This window comes from Hordeum vulgare, chromosome 5H (assembly GCF_904849725.1).
Source record: "Hordeum vulgare subsp. vulgare chromosome 5H, MorexV3_pseudomolecules_assembly, whole genome shotgun sequence".
Lineage (NCBI taxonomy): Eukaryota > Viridiplantae > Streptophyta > Magnoliopsida > Poales > Poaceae > Hordeum > Hordeum vulgare.
In genome coordinates, this window is record NC_058522.1 from 561,796,664 (window position 1) to 561,813,851 (window position 17,188).

Genomic DNA, 17,188 nt, shown 5'->3' on the forward strand with positions numbered 1-17,188 from the left:
GCAAGTTGACATTTATTTATCTTTAGCTTTGAAAACATCCAACGCCTTTGGTGTAAGACCTTTCTAGTCGTGCATCAAATTCAGTCAAGATACTACTTGACTGTTTATAAAATGATAGAATTATAATACATTTTCTACATCAATTAATTATTCAGCATGTCGATATTTTATATATTACTTAGCGTTCGCATCCGATACAATACAAAACTGTATGTCGACATAAAAATAAGTTTCAGTCATTTAACAAGAGGTATATAACACATGATTTGGTACCAAATTCGAGCTCTTGGTCGATCAAACTAGCGGTCTATGGTGGTGTTTTTTTACCCATGGACTAGACTAAAAAGTCCCTTGTAGTCCCTAGGTAAAGAAACAGGAGGGACTTTTCCTTAAAGAACTAGGAAAAGACTTTATTGAAGGGACTTTTTTCTTTAGTCCCTGGGACAAAAAAAAATCTAGTCCCTTGAAAAGAAACATCACCTATATAAGATCATTTACCTATATTTTTCAGAAAAAGGGATTGTGGAGAGGAAGCCGGCCAAAAAACCCACGGGGAACCTCTGTTTGATGTTTGATCCCCTCCGAGAGCGACACGTGGCGTCCGCACCCGGGGCGTGGGTGGCCGTAGCGATTAGCTAGCAGCGAAGCTCTGCTGCAGGAAAATACGTAGTTTACCTCCCTCTGATGATGCGCTTGGGGTTGGGCTTGGCCACCTCGACGTCCCATCTCGCTTTCTTTCTCTTTCTCTTTCCCTTTCTCCCACTGGCGCAGGGCCCTCTCCTCGTCCTCCTCCAGTCCTCATCCCCATGGCCACCACCACCGCCTCCACCCCCCACCACTACTTCTACTCCTCCCGCCTCGCCCTCGCAGCCCGCGGCCACCGCGCTCCCATGCCATAGACGCCAGCCAGCTGATCGGTCGACCTCGCTCGGACGCGGCACGCGGCGAGCGAGGCGGGCATACCTGCGTTTCATTTGCGAGCTCCCGGCGCGCGGGCCTCGGATCGGAGGACGGAGATGGTGCTGGATCTCAATGTCGAGTCTCCGGCCGACTCCGGCACGTCCAGCTCGTCCGTGCTCAACTCCGCGGACGCCGCCGGCGCCTTCCGGTTCGGCCTGCTCGGGAGCCTCGATGACGACGACTGCTCCGGCGAGCTGGCGCCGGCCGCCGCGTCCGGGTTCGTGACGAGGCAGCTGTTCCCCGCGCCGCCGCCCGCGCCCGGGGTCATGATGGGGCAGGCGCCGGCGCCTCCGCCCACGGCGCCGGTGTGGCAACCTCGGCGCGCCGAGGAGCTGGTCGTGGCGCAGCGGGTGGCCCCCAAGAAGAAGACGCGGCGGGGGCCGAGGTCGCGCAGCTCGCAGTACCGGGGCGTCACCTTCTACCGCAGGACCGGCCGCTGGGAGTCGCACATCTGGTTAGCCATCTCTTCTCGCCATGCCTCTCTACTTACCAAAAGAGTGAACCATTCATTAACTAATCAATCGCTGATTACACCAGGGATTGCGGGAAGCAGGTCTACTTGGGTGAGCTCAATCAAATCCCAGCTCCAGCTCCCATCTTCCCCGTGTTTAATTTCGATTGTCTTTGCTATTATTATCATCTTCTGCTAATTAAAGAAGTTGGTTGATTTCTTCAGGTGGTTTCGACACCGCGCACGCGGCCGCAAGGTGAATAAATCATCATAAATTAATCAGGCTACGCTTGAACTCCTTTTACCCCGATTTGAGATTTGACCATGAACTGTGTACTGAGATGAGACGGTGTGGCGTGGCGCAGGGCCTACGATCGCGCGGCGATCAAGTTCCGGGGGCTGGAGGCCGACATCAACTTCAATCTGAGCGACTACGAGGAGGATTTGAAGCAGGTAATCTTATGAAAGCCAAGCTAGATTGATTGCTGTGCCACCCAGTAGTGCGCCGGATGATGATAATATATGGGTGGTGTTGTCCGATGGTTGATATCCGGTGGGTGGGTGGTGTTTTTTGCCAGATGAGGAACTGGACCAAGGAGGAGTTCGTGCATATCCTCCGCCGCCAGAGCACCGGGTTCGCCAGGGGGAGCTCGAAGTACCGCGGCGTCACGCTCCACAAGTGCGGCCGCTGGGAGGCAAGGATGGGCCAACTGCTCGGCAAGAAGTAAGCAGACTACACACACGCTAAAATTATATTAACTTCATTCACATTATCATAATTTCCTTAATCAATGCCATATACTGCAAGATTAGGCTGAAATGAAATTTCATAAACTGTTCATGAACTTGACACTCATTAGTAGGGTATAGATGTGACAGGGCAGCTGTTCATGCTGTGGACGTTTAATTATCATGTCGTAGGTAATCAATCTTAGATTATCTGTTTTGATTGAAACATAATCTTAGCTGGTTTAGGGTAGGGTCATCAAGCTAATCCATGTTGTTAGCTGTTGGCGCGTTCCTGTGCTGGTGCTGGTGAGACGTCCACTTCCCCCAACACTCTTATCGCAGACATCTATTTGGAGCAACTGTTATAGGTTCCACATATATGATGGAGTTGGCAAAACATGATTAATGGAATCCCTGCACACTATAGTTCAGACCCAGAATTGTCAAAGTGATCAATGTGTAGAAGTGATCTCACAGCTGATATATCTACATTACCATGACACACAGGTACATATATCTTGGGCTGTTCGACAGCGAAGTTGAAGCTGCAAGGTGCTTTGATTCGAGCTGATCACTAACATGCGGGTTCACAAAACTTCCTTAATTTTCGCTCACTCACTCTCTTGTCATGTTGGGATTTGGTAGAGCGTACGACAGGGCGGCGATTCGCTTCAATGGGAGGGATGCTGTGACTAACTTTGATAGTAGCTCCTACAATGGAGATGCTACACCTGACGTCGAAAATGAGGGTACTACTACAATCAGTCTCACCCGCTGAAATTTTCCAATCACACCCAACCTTTATCTCATTGTTATCGTTGTTTTCTCAGCAATTGTTGATGCTGATGCTCTTGACTTGGATCTAAGGATGTCGCAACCTACCGCGCACGATCCCAAGAGGGACAACATCATCGCCGGCCTTCAGTTAACTTTTGATTCCCCTGAGTCGTCAACCACAATGGTCTCCTCTCAGGTAAAGAAATTATTATGTTCCGTACTAGCTAATCCAGTGGTTTGATTGCTCCAAAAGATAATTTCCTGTGGCCCAGTTGGTGTCGGTCGATGAGATATTATTGATCCAGGTCCTATGGCGTATCCTCCTAAACTTACGATGTTTGTGCCTTTTGATATCGCTGTAGCCAATGAGCTCATCGTCCCAGTGGCCTGTGCATCAACATGGCACAGCAGTACCACCTCAGCAGCACCAGCGTTTGTACCCATCTGCTTGTCATGGCTTCTACCCCAACGTACAGGTATCATCACTGCGAGAACGACCCCCCTCCCCCCTCCTCCTCCTCTGTTTGGCGCGCTGCTCCACCTGCTTACTGAAACTGTTGCTGCTGAATAATGTCTCAGAAGAAACTGTTGATAGCATTTCAGTTTTTGTCAATTTCATCCCTGAAACTAAGGTTTCCATGTTTCTTTCCTATATCCAATCATCCTAAAACATCTACAAGTAGCATTTTAGGTGTGGTCATGTGTCTACAGACTGAGCTACTTTGCTTTCTTGAAACGCAAACTTTGATCATTGGCGTCTCTCGATCTCATGGACAGAGAGCATGCTGTGTCGTCGTACCAGAGTACTTACTAGATGTGGGTGCTACTGTTTGCCCTGTGAGCTAGTAGATAGATGATTGATGGTTCAATCTGGGTGGATCCGTGAGCGAGCTTGCACCAGCTTTTGAAAAAACTTGCAGTGCGTCGTCTAGTTCTTACAGTTCCATCCATCCATGACACAGCTTTAGATGCAGCTGCTGCTGAGTAGGAGTAGTACCCTGATCACATGGCCCAGCTTTATTCTTGGTATATACTGTGCATTCACATGAAAGCAATGCTTTGCTGGATGCACGGCCATGACTTGACACTCTCTCTCGGGTTGCAGGTGCAGGTGCAGGAGAGGCCCTTGGAGCCAAGGCCCCCTGAGCCGTCCTCCTTCCCCGGCTGGGGGTGGCACGCGCAGGCCGTGCCGCCGGGCTCCTCCCACTCGTTGTTGCTTTATGCTGCAGCATCATCAGGATTCTCTACCGCCGCCGGCGCGAACCCCGCCCCGCCGCCGTCGTACCCCGACCATCACCACCGCTTCTACTTCCCCCGCCCGCCGGACAACTAGCTCTCTGCTTACTCCCATGGACGGTGGTCGACGGGTGTGGGCGTGTGCGCGGGCGCGATCGACGTGTTCGCGCCTTGTCGGTAACAGTTGTTGTGAATTAATCGGAGAGAGATAACATTGCCGAGCCATGTGTCACTGGCTGGTTCCTCTCCCTCGCCATGATCAGAATCACAGGCATCATGGTTTCCCGTTCAGACTATGTATCCATGCTTTCAATCATGATCATGATCATGCGGTTGTCCATTACTAGATTCTCATGTATCCATGTTCAAGTTTGTGAAACAGCTGAAAAACCTTGGAAATTAATGGCGGCAGGTTCATGCGAATGCCATGAATCAAACAGCAACGCGCCCTTGCGTTAACCGTTGGGGCTTTCTGACTGCGGTGCCATGACTACACCACCATCACCATTGTTGCGTTAACCGTTGGGCTTTTTCTGAACGACGTGCGTCGATTGACAGGTGGGTCCCCGGACCCGACGGCTGTGGCCAGGCAGCCAGTGAGGCAGCGAGTAGGCGAGTAGAGTACTAGGCGGTCAGTGATTGTTCGTTGGCATCCTCCGTTCTGGGAGCAACCTCTGATTGATGGGCCGTAACCGCAGCCATCACCTCACTCTGAGCCAAACCTCCTCCCTCTTCTCTCTCTCTCTCTCTCTCCCCCCCCCCCCCCCCGAAGAAATCCATTCAATCCGGCACAGTGAAGTGAAAGGCTTTGCCACCCACCCAACACATCCACAATGGCAAAGCTACTTGTACCAGCAGGCAGCAGCAGCAGTACTGTGGCAGTAGTAAGCTGTAGGCTGTAGCTGCGCGTGGGCTCGCTCTCTGGCTGGCTGGCTGCGAGCACTGGAGCGGCACAGTGCGGCCCGCCCGGAGCGGCTTCTCGTCCGCGGCCCCCAATGGCGCCGCGGCGCGTGTGCAGTGCAGCCGCGCCAGAGCATGCATGCCCTCCGCGGCGCCGCTGCAGCTGAGAGAGAGAGAGAGAGAGAGCGAGCGAGCGCGATACCCACCCCCCCTTTTCGGCGATTCGTGCTCCGTCCGGCCGCTTCGGTCGCCGCGCACTGCAGCTCGGCTCAGCTCCTACCTCTGCGACGAAACGTAGGTTTAGGTGGTGCCTGCCTACCTGCGCTTGAGTAGATGGCTGGGAAGCCCATTGGGGGGTGGGGGGCATGGGCTGACGGCATGCTTTGGGCAACAGCTGTCCCTCTCCGGGGGTCGCTATTCCAACTGCAGTCCCGGGGGACCCCCTGCGCCCCTCCCTCGCTCCGTTCGTTCTTTCGTTTGACCCGACATCTTTTTGGGTTTCACTTCGCTACCCGGTGGTTGGTTCGTTGCGGGTTTCCTCGCGAAATGGATTGGGCGCTGCACTGCTCGCGCAGGCACGGGGACCCGGCTGAACTGCTTGCACTTGTTGGTGCTGGTCCGGGGGCTAGACGCTGCTGCTGGCTGCGTGTTGCTCTGCCCGCAACAGCGGCTACTGTGCCCCCTCGCTGCTGTGCTGTGCTGTGCTGTGCACCGGCGCGGCATCTCATCTCTATCCGTCCGTCCGTCTGTGTCGCCCACTGTTTTGGCATCGCTTCGTTGGTGTTGCGAAATTTAACAGCCTTGGCAGCTCCGTATGTGTTGGGGCGGTTGCATGCAGCATGCAGTGCTGTGCTGCGCTGGTTGTGGGGTTCTGGGAGGAGAGGAGGCCCTGCATCACTGTACGTCTGTATCGTGTATCCTTGCTCGCTCGCTTGACATCGACGGGCTACCTGTGGCGTGCGCGTCAATGTGATCTCTCTCTCTCTCTCTCTCGTGTGGAGACGGCGACGTTGTACGTAGTGGTAGCTGAGATCTTTTGGAAAGCTACTTTTCTTTTTATTACCAGGGGTAGCGCTGGCCTCTACTGGCTGCTCTAGGTTTATAGTATAATGCTCTGAATAATTGCATCAGGGTTCAGAGCAGGAGGGTACGCCGTGCAAGGGGGGGCCTGCGACTCCTTCTGCCATGTCGACACGACACGCACAAGCACAACACATGCGTTGTTACTGTGAGAGGGTGCTAGGTGGTAGGAATTGACGGCATGATGCGACGCGGCGCTGTCCATTTCGAGATAATTTGCGTGGAGCCACCTTATTCATTCCGAAAGGACGCGCCAAACATCAGACCTGCCCCCCGGCCCGCTCGCCTTGATCGATCGACTATAGTACCGCCTACCGCTCGTGGTAGACTGGTAGCCTACTACGGTGTAGTACTACGTATAGGTATACATATAATACTACACCAGCAGCTAGCACCGGTTGGGTAACTGGATTGACATGCCGACTCGTCGTCTTGTGTACTGTGGATGTGCATCGAGCACGCACGCGGGAATAGCACAGCACAGCGCGTAGCTGTTTCGACCCCGACGACGCCCGTAGCTGTGCTGTCTGTGCTAGCACGGGGACGGGGAGGAGGAAGGACGCGCATGGTTATGTATGTTATGCATCCGACTATGCGAGCCTGACTAGTCAGGCAACTGGTTGCGTTGGATCATTGCATGTATAGGTACCAACCGTTGCAGGACGATCCAGGAGCACGTGTCAGCAGCGCCAAAGGGCCGAGTGGCCCAAAAACGGCTGCGACTGCCCTTCCAACCCGCTGCTCCAAGCGCGGGCGGGGCGAACCTGCTGGGTCATCCGACAAGGAGGCCGAGCAGCCAAGCCCGGGAAGACAGTCGTGCCGCGAATCAGGGTGGACTTGCCCGTAAGTGAAGTCTGTTTTAAACCTTAAAAATGTAAAGCGTGATGTAAATGAACCCTAACGTCTCAATCCCTGAAGTTCATACCCTGATCTCATTGATCCCGGTCGTTTTTGACCTTTAGTCTGTATCCAAACAGAAGGATTTCTATGTGGCTCGGGAGAGACCGGGATAGAGGTGAGTCAGCTACCTGCAGATGGGTCCCTTCCGCGCTCAGCCGCCCCAGCCGTGCCCCCGCGCGCTCTCGCCCGCGCTCGCGCTCAGCCGCCCCAGCCGTGCCCGCGCTCGCACCGGCCGCACCCGCGCGCGCCCCGGCCGCCCCAGTCGTGCCCGCGCTCGCCCCGGCCGCACCTGCGCGCGCCCCAGCCGCGCCCGCGCGCGCCCGCCCCGCCCCGGCCGCGCACGCCCGCCCCAGCCCCAGCCGCGCACGCGCACGCTCGCCCCCGCTCCGGCCGCGCACGCGCCCGCGCTCGCCCCGGCCGCACCTGCGCGCGCCCCAGTCGCGCCCGCGCGCGCTGCCCCGCCCCGGCCGCGCACGCCCGCCCCAGCCCCAGCCGCGCACGCGCGCGCTCGCCCCCGCTCCTGCCGCGCACCTGCACGCACCAAGGTTCGATCCCCACTGGCATTTGATATAGAAAGTAGAAACAGCAAATTTCACCCAGGCAACATGATGTCTTTAGTTTGCAATCCCACCCACCCGCGGCGCCACATCAGCAAATCCAGTCCTAAAACCGGTGTGAGGGCGATTTCAACCGGGATAAGAAATGTCAGGGTATGAACTTCAAGGATTTAAAGATCAGGGTTTATTTACGTCGAGCCCTACATCATCAGGGTTTGAAACAGACTTCACTCCTTGCCCGTAGCATCTGCATAAGAGCTTTCATCACTTGTCCTTTCCTTTCCTGAGTGTTATTTTTGATTGCTGTCCAAATGATTCCCTTCCGAATGACTGTTCTGTTGCAGTGCCGACGCCTACACCTCGACCGCCTCGCTCGACCGTGTCGGCCCACTAAGAATTAGGGTACCACGGCCCGTCTGCCTCCAGTCCAGAAGGCGGCATGTGGGCTGGCCCGTGGAAGATGGTTTGGAAGAAGCCGCCTTGCGAAGGGAAGGCCTCACGAGGCCTCTCACAGTCAAGTTAGTCCTAGTCAAGGTCACCAAGTATCAAAACGTCTCACGAGGCCGTTTCATGTAGAATGTCCTATGACGTCAGCCGCGGGGTTCCGCGTCCGTTACGTGGATGACGTCCCGCTGTCACGACAAGGATGACAGGGCATGACCATAGCCAGATTCCAATCTGATGATAAGGGAGCACCAACCATCAATTGTGACTCGGGGAGATGAAAGGTAGAGAATGGCTTATTCGTAAAAGAAGGCTCCAAGCGAAATATAGAATAGAAAGGAAGGGGCATCCCCGTGAGAAAACCAGGTGGTGTTACTTTCCTCCTTCCACCTTCAATTCAACATTTTGTTCATTCGAGTTTGATTGTGTCATAGTTCTATAGTTGGAATTTGGTTTATCGTTGGATGAACTGCATTGCTGATATTGATCCCAAGAAAAAAACAGCCGACAAAGAAAAAACAGAATATAACAGAGAAATATTGGTTCTGGCTGGCAGCGGGCATAGGACTGAAAATCCTCTTTCGCCGGGCCTTTTGGACTCGAAATCCAAACAGAGAGAGTGGTTCAAATCCACCTCAGAACGAACACGGAATATTCAGTTTGGTAACCTGCTACTAATTCTTCCTCTGCTTCTGGTAAATCAAAGGGTAATCTTTCACATTCTGCCAAAGAAGAAATTAAAAAAAACCAGAAAACCTATAGGCTGACGCCAAACTTGGTATTTAGGGGAATTCCTCCTAACGTCGGAAACTTTATGTTTCCCCTAGATTTGCACCAAGCAACTTTTCCAAATAAAATCAACATTTCCTTGCTCAAAAAGCACTGGAAACGGTGGCTTTTACCGAGTTACCGATCCTATCTGTGGTCGAACAGCTTGATTTCCTAAAATTTAGGAAGCCCAAAAAAAGCAAAACCAAAGGAGATACTGATTTTACGAGCCAGGACGAGGGGGGCTGCTTTATCAAGGCAAGCTTCCCCTTCTTTCGCCAATGAAGTTCATATAAGTGTGTGTATAGAAAGCCTTCTTTTCACAACCATGCAGAAACCAAACTGCTGCTGAAACGTGAAATCCATGCACCAACAAGTTCCAGATCATAAGCAATGAAAAAGCAGAGTATATGGGAGGGGTCTGCCTCCCCCAAAGCAAGTCCCAGAGCATTTTCTCTTTGGTACAAGGAAACCAGGATGAATCGGCGCGCGAGGGCGGATGTCATCGTCGACCCACCAACGCGTCAGGATGACTACTTTATCAGACGGAGACAACCTTGATAAGCATGGGCTTGTGTCCCCCTTCGAATTGCCGTCTTGTGGCCACCATTTCCCACTCATATTTTTGAGGAAGAGGACCAATACACTACAAAGGGAGGAGTGTCACATCCATGTAAGGGGATCGAGCCATTCTCCCCCACACTTGTGTACCTCGGACCACAAGCTCTCCATTACAAAGCAATCCAACACAAACATGATTAGGGTATTACACCGCATGGTGGCCTGAACCTGGGTAGCTCGCGCATCCCCGTCGTGTTCGGTGTGAGTGAGTGCACTCGTCGTGGTCTCGCCGTAGTCGTCGTCGGGTCATAGGTTGCCAAACAAAGGCCCGGAGTGTTTGAACCCTAGTTCTTGGAGAAGTGTTTTGGACGCACATCCTCGACTCTCACATCTGGTGCGCCAGGTAGGGGGACTTGCCATCTTCGCACTTTCGACCTTGACGCCAACATCGACATGGATGAAGCCGTCGCTCGCCGGGAACATGTTGAATGTCGGGCTGCCTCCAGGGCCCATGCGTTGCCCGCTGCCCAATGTGCAATAGGATGGCGCCCAGATAACACACAAGTGTAGGGGATCGCGACAGTCTTCACGGATAGTATTTCATCCTAATTTATTGGTTCGACATAGGGAGTGCCAAAGAATATTTATAGGCCTTGACAGTTGAGTTGTCAATTCAAATGCACCAGGGATATCTCTCTACAACAAAGGTTTAGTAGCACAACAAATGATAGTAGTAGCAGTAATAGTGATAGCAGCAATTTCGGTAACAACGCTAACAATAGCAATTGAGTAGCAGGTGTGACAGTAAGAGAAGAGTAGTAACTTAGTAAGATTTAGTATATGTAAAGCGTAGACACATGGATCAGTGATGGAAAGATATGGATGACATCAATCATGTAACAATTACACACTAGAGTGACACATAGCTAGTTCCAATTCATGAATATAATGTAGGCATGTATTCCATATATAGTCATACATGCTTTCGATAAGAACTTTCATGACATCTTTTTCCTATCCTCCTGTGGCAGCGGGGCCCTATTGGAAAGTTAGGGATATTAAGGCCTCATTTTAATAGAGAATGGGAACAAAGCATTAACACATAGCGAATAGATGAACTCCTCAAACTACGACAATCACCAGAAAGAATAACAATTATTGTCACCTTGGGGTATGCGAATCAAGAAACATAATAGGTGTATACAACTTACAAGATAGGATCCAAATCACTCTTATATTCATGAAAATATAATAGGTTCAGATCTGGAAATCTTGGCACTCGGGCCCTAGTGACAAGCATTAAGCATAGCAAAGTCATAGGAACACAAATCTCAGAACACACTGGATACTAGGGATCAAGCCCTATCAAACCTAACTCGATTACATGATCAATATCTCATCCAAACCTCATCACCATCCAGCGAGTCTACTAAGAAATTACTCACTCCCGGTGGTGAGCATCATGGAATTGTTGATGGAGAAGGGCTGGTGATGATGACGACGACAAATCCCCCTCTCTCGAGCCCAAAACGAACCCCAGATCGGCCCTCCCGAGGAAGAACACGGGGTGGCAGCGGTTCCGTCTTATAAAACACGATGAAATTTTCTCTCTGATTTTTTCCCTGAAGATGTGATTTTATAGGATTAGAATTAGGGTTGGAGGAGCCATGTGGGCCCCACAAGCCATCAGGGCACGTTGAGGGGGGTGGGAGTGCCCTATTGGCTTGTGGCCCACAGGCAGCCCTCCTGTGATGGATCTTCACTCCATAATTCATTATATATTCCAAAAATAATTCATAAAATGTTTCGTCCAATTTGGAGAATTTTTATTTCTCCACAAAAATAATACCAAGGTAGTTCTACTGAAAACAACGTTAGTCCGGGTTAATTCCATTAAAATCATGCAAATTAGAGTCAAAATGAGAGCAACAATGTTTGGAAAAGTAGATACGTTGTAGACGTATCAACTCCCCCAATCTTAACTCATTGCTTGTCCTCAAGCAATTCAGTTAATAAATTGAAAGTTATAAAGGAAACTTTTACAAACTCTTTTATTCTTGTTGCCATATATATGCTTAGTTAGTGTTCAGGTTTTCAGCATAAATCATAAGTAATCATATCCTTTCTGAGACCGCAAAACATAAATGCATAGCACCTCTAAGGTTCAAGGAGCGACTAGACATTATAATTCAGGGTAGAAAAGATCTAGTTCATGCTCACATCCTACATGAACTAGACTAAGTGCATAAGAATGACAGTAGTGCTCTCCGGTCTAGTGCTTTTAGTAAGAGGTGATGACTCAACATAAAAGTAAACAGATAGGCCCTTCACAGAGGGAAGCATTAATTTGCAAAGGTGCTAGTGATGGGGTTATAGCCCCAGGGTAGGGTCATAGGCCTGACATATAAGTCCTACCCAAGGGCACCTCATTATTAGCTTAAAGGTCACAAGATACCTACCGACTGGATTAAGACATCCTCTTGTCCAGTCGGTAGAAAAGCACTCAGAGATCATCTTATACTCGACGATCAAACCTTGCCTTAAGATCACACCTTTCCTTAAGATGTCTCGGCCTTCGACGATGGATCTCCAAACCTAGCTCGAGTTGGATCCTATCTCGGCTGAAAGGATAGATGAATCAGGGAAATAAATGCTTTTGAAAATTCGAGCACTTAGCGACTCCGGGTGTTGAAGGATCCTCCAGGATTGTTTTGCTAACAGCGCCAAATTAAATAATTCGAAATCCTTGAACCCCAAACCTGTTGGAAATATGCCCTAGAGGCAATGATAAAATAGTTATTATTATATTTCCTGTAAACCCCCCATGCTCTTTGGTTGTGTCATCACTTCCCAAGAGACCCAATTAGGCTTGCGCTTTCCATCTTTGCTCCCCCACCAAATTTTTTGGATAAGCATATCCAGATGTTCACATAAGCTCCTTGGCAACTTGAAGCATGACATCAAAAAAAGTGGCACTGCCTGGGCCTGTGATTTAACTTAGACCTCCTTGCCAGCTGACGACATTGACTTCTCAATCCAGCCTTGCACTTTGCTCCACAATTAATCCTTCAAGTACTTGAACACACCATTCTTGGAGGATCCCACATCAGAGGGCATCCCAAGGTATTTTGCACTTAAAGTTTCATTTGAAACTTGCAGCAGAGCCTTTACCTCTAGTTTTATACTCTCAGGGCACTTCTTGCTGAAAAAGATCGATGACTTTTCATGATTAATACTTTGTCTTGAAGCCTCGTAGTATGTGTTCAACACTTGATGAACCTCATTCGCCCCATCTGCACCAGCCTTAAAAAACAGCAGGCTGTCATTAGCAAATAATGAGTGATTCACAGGTGGTGCCGAGGCTGCCACTTGTATCCCACCAAGGTTGGATGACACGTCAATAGATTTTAGGAGGCACAAAAGGCCCTCTGCTGCAATCAATAATAGGTATGGGGAAATTGGGTCTCCCTGTCGAATTCCATGAGAAGGAGTAAATTCATCCAGCTTCCTGCCATTGAATAGGACTGGTAATTTCACCGACCGAACCATGCTCATGACAATGGTCACCCAGCGTTTAGTGAATCCCAGTTTCAACATGATTCCCTGGAGGTAGTCCCACTCAACTCTGTCATATGCCTTCATCATGTCTAGTTTAAGTGCACAATGGTTGTTCCTCTTTGATTTGTTGCGTTTCATGAAGTGAAGACGCTCATAAGCAGTAATAATATTATCAGTGATAAGTCTGCCCGGAACAAAAGTTGACTCCTCCTCTGAGATGATGTCAGGAAGCACCAGATTTAGCCTATTTGAAATGACCTTTGACGCTATCTTGTACATAACATTGCAAAGAGAGATAGGTCTAAACTGTGTCAGCAAAGTGGGGTTCTTTACCTTTGGAATCAAGACAAGAATCGTATCATTGATGCATTCTGCAGACTCTGTTCCATTGATGATGCGAAGAACAATGTCTGTTACCTCTGTCCTGCATATTTCCCAATGCCGCTGAAAATAATGGTCTGGAAAACCATCGCAGCTCGATGCCTTAGTGGGAAACATCTGAAAAAGAGTCGTTTTGACTTCCTCCTGGGAATGATCAACTTCAAGAATCTCGTTCATAGCTGGGGTGACCTTTTGAGGTACTGCATCAAGCACACGGTTCATATCATGAACACCCTCAGATGAGTACAAGGTGTTGTAGAAATTCGTTGCATGCTCTTCTATCTCGGCTACAGCCTCGGTAACCCTCCCATCTGGCAGTGCTAGCGACTTGATCCGATTCTTTTTCTTTCTTCTACTCGCCTTAAGTGGAAGAAGTATGTGTTCTTATCACCATGTGTTAACCACTCAATCCGAGCCCTTTGACGATACATAATTTCCTCTATGTTGAACAATTCAACCAGCCTATCACAAGTTTTAACTTCTGCCCGAGAGGGCTAGGTTCTCCCTGGGATCGCCCGCAACAGAGCCAGCTGATTCTGTAGACTTCGAATCTCACGCCTGACATTGCCAAACACATTGCGATCCCAATCAGCAAGATCTTCAAAAAGCGATCATAGTTTTCCTTTAATCCCTTGAACTGTTCCTCCCTGCCGTTGTCCCCAGCTTTGCGCCACCATATTCTCCAAGTTATCATGTGAATCCCACATCACTTCATATCTGAAGGGCCGTGGTCCACTGTTCCCGTTCGCTCGTCACTCGGGCAGAGCAGCAACAGTGCATGATGGCAGGAAGCAGCAGTTTCATGGCTCAGTTCTGCTAGTGGATTAGCAAGAGTCCAATTTGCCGAGGCTACACATCTGTCCAGTCTGCAACCTTCTTCTCGAAAGTCCATGGATTCCCCTTATACCCTATGTCGGCAAGACCACGGGTATCCAGGGCATCTTTAAACACATCCATCTGAGCCTGACTGCGGCTGTCAACTCCATCATGTTCATTAGCATCAAGCACTTCATTAAAATCACCCATGGCACCTCTCAGGGACTTGAGCCTGGCCATAAACAAAGGTGACGCGAAAGGGAGACACCATCAGGTCCTCAACTTCCATGTCTATGTGATACTGTGGGTAACCAAAAACTTTAGCTTTAATTAAATCTTTCCAGAATACACCAAGGCCACCGCCCCTGCCTGAACTACCAACAACAAAACTTTTGTTGATCCCTGGAGTATCTGCCATGTTTTCTACTCTAGATCCCTCTATCTGAGTTTCAAGGATACATAATATTGAGGGGGCAAAATGCCTCGTGAGATCACGAAGCTCTTGAATGGTCGCGGGTTTGCCAGCACCATGACAGTTCCAACTTATGATACTCAGTGAGCCCGGCGGCGCCCATCTTGAGCCCGCCAAGTTTTTTGATACTACTGTCAGGTTCTCTTTAGCTTCAGCTCTTGCCTTTGATCTCTTTGGGTCCCTTTTCGGTGGTGGATTGGCCATTGAGGATCCATGGGAGATTATAGCAAGATGGCTGTTTTACTGGCTCTTCTCCAACTACTCAACATTAGCTCTCTCCCCTCCGATCACATTGCTCCTATCTCTCTTCCCGTTATTATCCTCCATGTCAACATCGTTGAAGTCATTCACCACATCCCCTCCATATCTTCCCTGCTTGCGTTGTCCCAGCCGCCATTGCGTCCTCCTCGGCGACCTCCCCTACGACCACGCCCCCTGCCTGGGCTGCGACCTGTCCTCATGAACCATTCAGCTCGGAGTTCCTTGAAGATCAAAGACGACGGGGGGTGAATCCCATTGTTGTGTTCCTTGTAGAGGTGCCCCAGCATACCAAAAACAGCACACCCGTTCGGGAGTTTTTCATACTTTACCTTATAGATTTGGCGCTTCGAATCCCGTATCATGGACACATAGTTCTTGACTGGCTTCGTGTCATTGATTTAGACCCATACACGATAGAAGTTGCCCGTGAAATCTTGGGATGGGGTTTCAGAGAACAACACCTCTCCCACCTTGGCTGCTAATGCAGGAAATAGATGGGCGTAGAGGTTAGGGACATCATGGATCTGGATCCATATTTCGTGGAGTCCAAATTGATCATCGATGGTTTCATCACCCCATCATATTCCACGATGATAAGAGCATCGCCTCAGAAATTCCATGGTCCATCTTGCATCACTCTTTCCCAATCCCCCACGCATGAGAACTGGATGGTGTATAGATTTTCTGCCACCGGTCTAAACTTTGCCTCCTGTGCAAGATCCCATGCTGCGCGCATGTTTCTAAAGAATCGTGTCTAGCTATAGGTTTTTTGGGAGCGAACCCTAGCCAGAGCTATCCAACGGGCTGCCTCCTGTGGGGCATCCTTCTCGTCGAAGACGGTGTCGTACAGATTCTCTTCACGCAACCCCAATTCCTTTATCATCTTGTCGACGTCGCTGATCTTAGTTGATCCCGATGCGTCTCCTGAAGCCATGAGATTCCTAACCCGGCGAAGGTCAACCGGGTTTTCTAGAGGAACCCTAAGTCTGTCGCTACCCCAGCACCCGAGACCGCCCCTGTTGGAAATATGCCCTAGAGGCAATAATAAATTAGTTATTATTATATTTCTTAGTTCATGATAATCGTTTATTATCCATGCTATAATTGTATTGATTGGAAACACAATACTTGTGTGGATACATAGACAAAACACTGTCCCTAGTAAGCCTCTAGTTGACTAGCTCGTTGATCAAAGATGGTCAAGGTTTCCTGGCCATAGGCAAGTGTTGTTACTTGATAACGGGATCACATCATTAGGAGAATCATGTGATGGACTAGACCCAAAACTAATAGACGTAGCATGTTGATCGTGTCATTTTGTTGCTACTGTTTTCTGCGTGTCAAGTATTTGTTCCTATGACCATGAGATCATATAACTCACTGACACCGGAGGAATGCTTTGTGTGTATCAAACGTCGCAACATAACTGGGTGACTATAAAGATGCTCTACAGGTATCTCCGAAGGTGTTCGTTGAGTTAGTATGGATCGAGACTGAGATTTGTCACTCCGTGTGACGGAGAGGTATCTCGGGGCCCACTCGGTAATACAACATCACACACAAGCCTTGCAAGCAATGTGACTTAGTGTAAGTTGCGGGATCTTGTATTACGGAACGAGTAAAGAGACTTGCCGGTAAACGAGATTGAAATACGTATGCGAATACTGACGATCGAATCTCGGGCAAGTAACATACCGAAGGACAAAGGGAATGACATACGGGATTATATGAATCCTTGGCACTGAGGTTCAAACGATAAGATCTTCGTAGAATATGTGGGATCCAATATGGGCATCCAGGTCCCGCTATTGGATATTGACCGAGGAGTCACTCGGGTCATGTCTACATAGTTCTCGAACCCGCATGGTGTGTACACTTAAGGTTCGACGTTGTTTTATGCGTATTTGAGTTATATGGTTGGTTACCGAATGTTGTTCGGAATCCCGGATGATATCACGGACGTCACGAGGGTTTCCGGAATGGTCCGGAAACGAAGATTGATATATAGGATGACCTCACTTGATTACCGGAAGGTTTTCGGAGTTACCGGGAATGACGAATGGGTTCCGGGTGTTCACCGGGGGGGGGCAACCCACCCCGGGGAAGCCCATAGGCCTTGGGGGTGGCGCACCAGCCCTTGGTGGGCTGGTGGGACAGCCCAAGAAGGCCCTATGCGCCAAGGATAGAAAATCAAAGAGAAAAGAAAAAAAAGAGGTGGGAAAGGAGAGAAGGACTCCACTTTCCAATCCTAGTTGGACTAGGATTGGAGGAGGACTCCTCCTCCCTTGGTGGCGCAGCCCTTGGGGCTCCTTGAGCCTCAAGGCAAGCCTCCCCTCC

General features: G+C 49.9%; 1 protein-coding gene and 1 long non-coding RNA gene across 2 annotated transcripts; both read left to right on the forward strand.

Moving 5' to 3' along the window:
- Positions 1 to 706: 706 nt before the first annotated feature.
- On the forward strand, positions 707 to 4,556 carry LOC123453013 (APETALA2-like protein 2). The gene is made up of 10 exons (XM_045129768.1): positions 707 to 1,414; positions 1,498 to 1,523; positions 1,637 to 1,667; positions 1,777 to 1,864; positions 1,990 to 2,135; positions 2,648 to 2,692; positions 2,786 to 2,889; positions 2,971 to 3,113; positions 3,280 to 3,393; positions 4,023 to 4,556. Exons 1-10 carry the CDS (start codon positions 1,017 to 1,019, stop codon positions 4,248 to 4,250), a joined length of 1,323 nt encoding a protein of 440 aa, XP_044985703.1. The 5' UTR covers positions 707 to 1,016; the 3' UTR covers positions 4,251 to 4,556.
- A 2,973-nt stretch (positions 4,557 to 7,529) lies between these two features.
- Positions 7,530 to 8,764, forward strand: LOC123399201. Its single transcript, XR_006610333.1, has 2 exons — positions 7,530 to 7,743; positions 7,935 to 8,764. It is a non-coding gene; the product is annotated as an uncharacterized LOC123399201 (long non-coding RNA).
- The last annotated feature ends 8,424 nt before the right edge of the window (positions 8,765 to 17,188 follow it).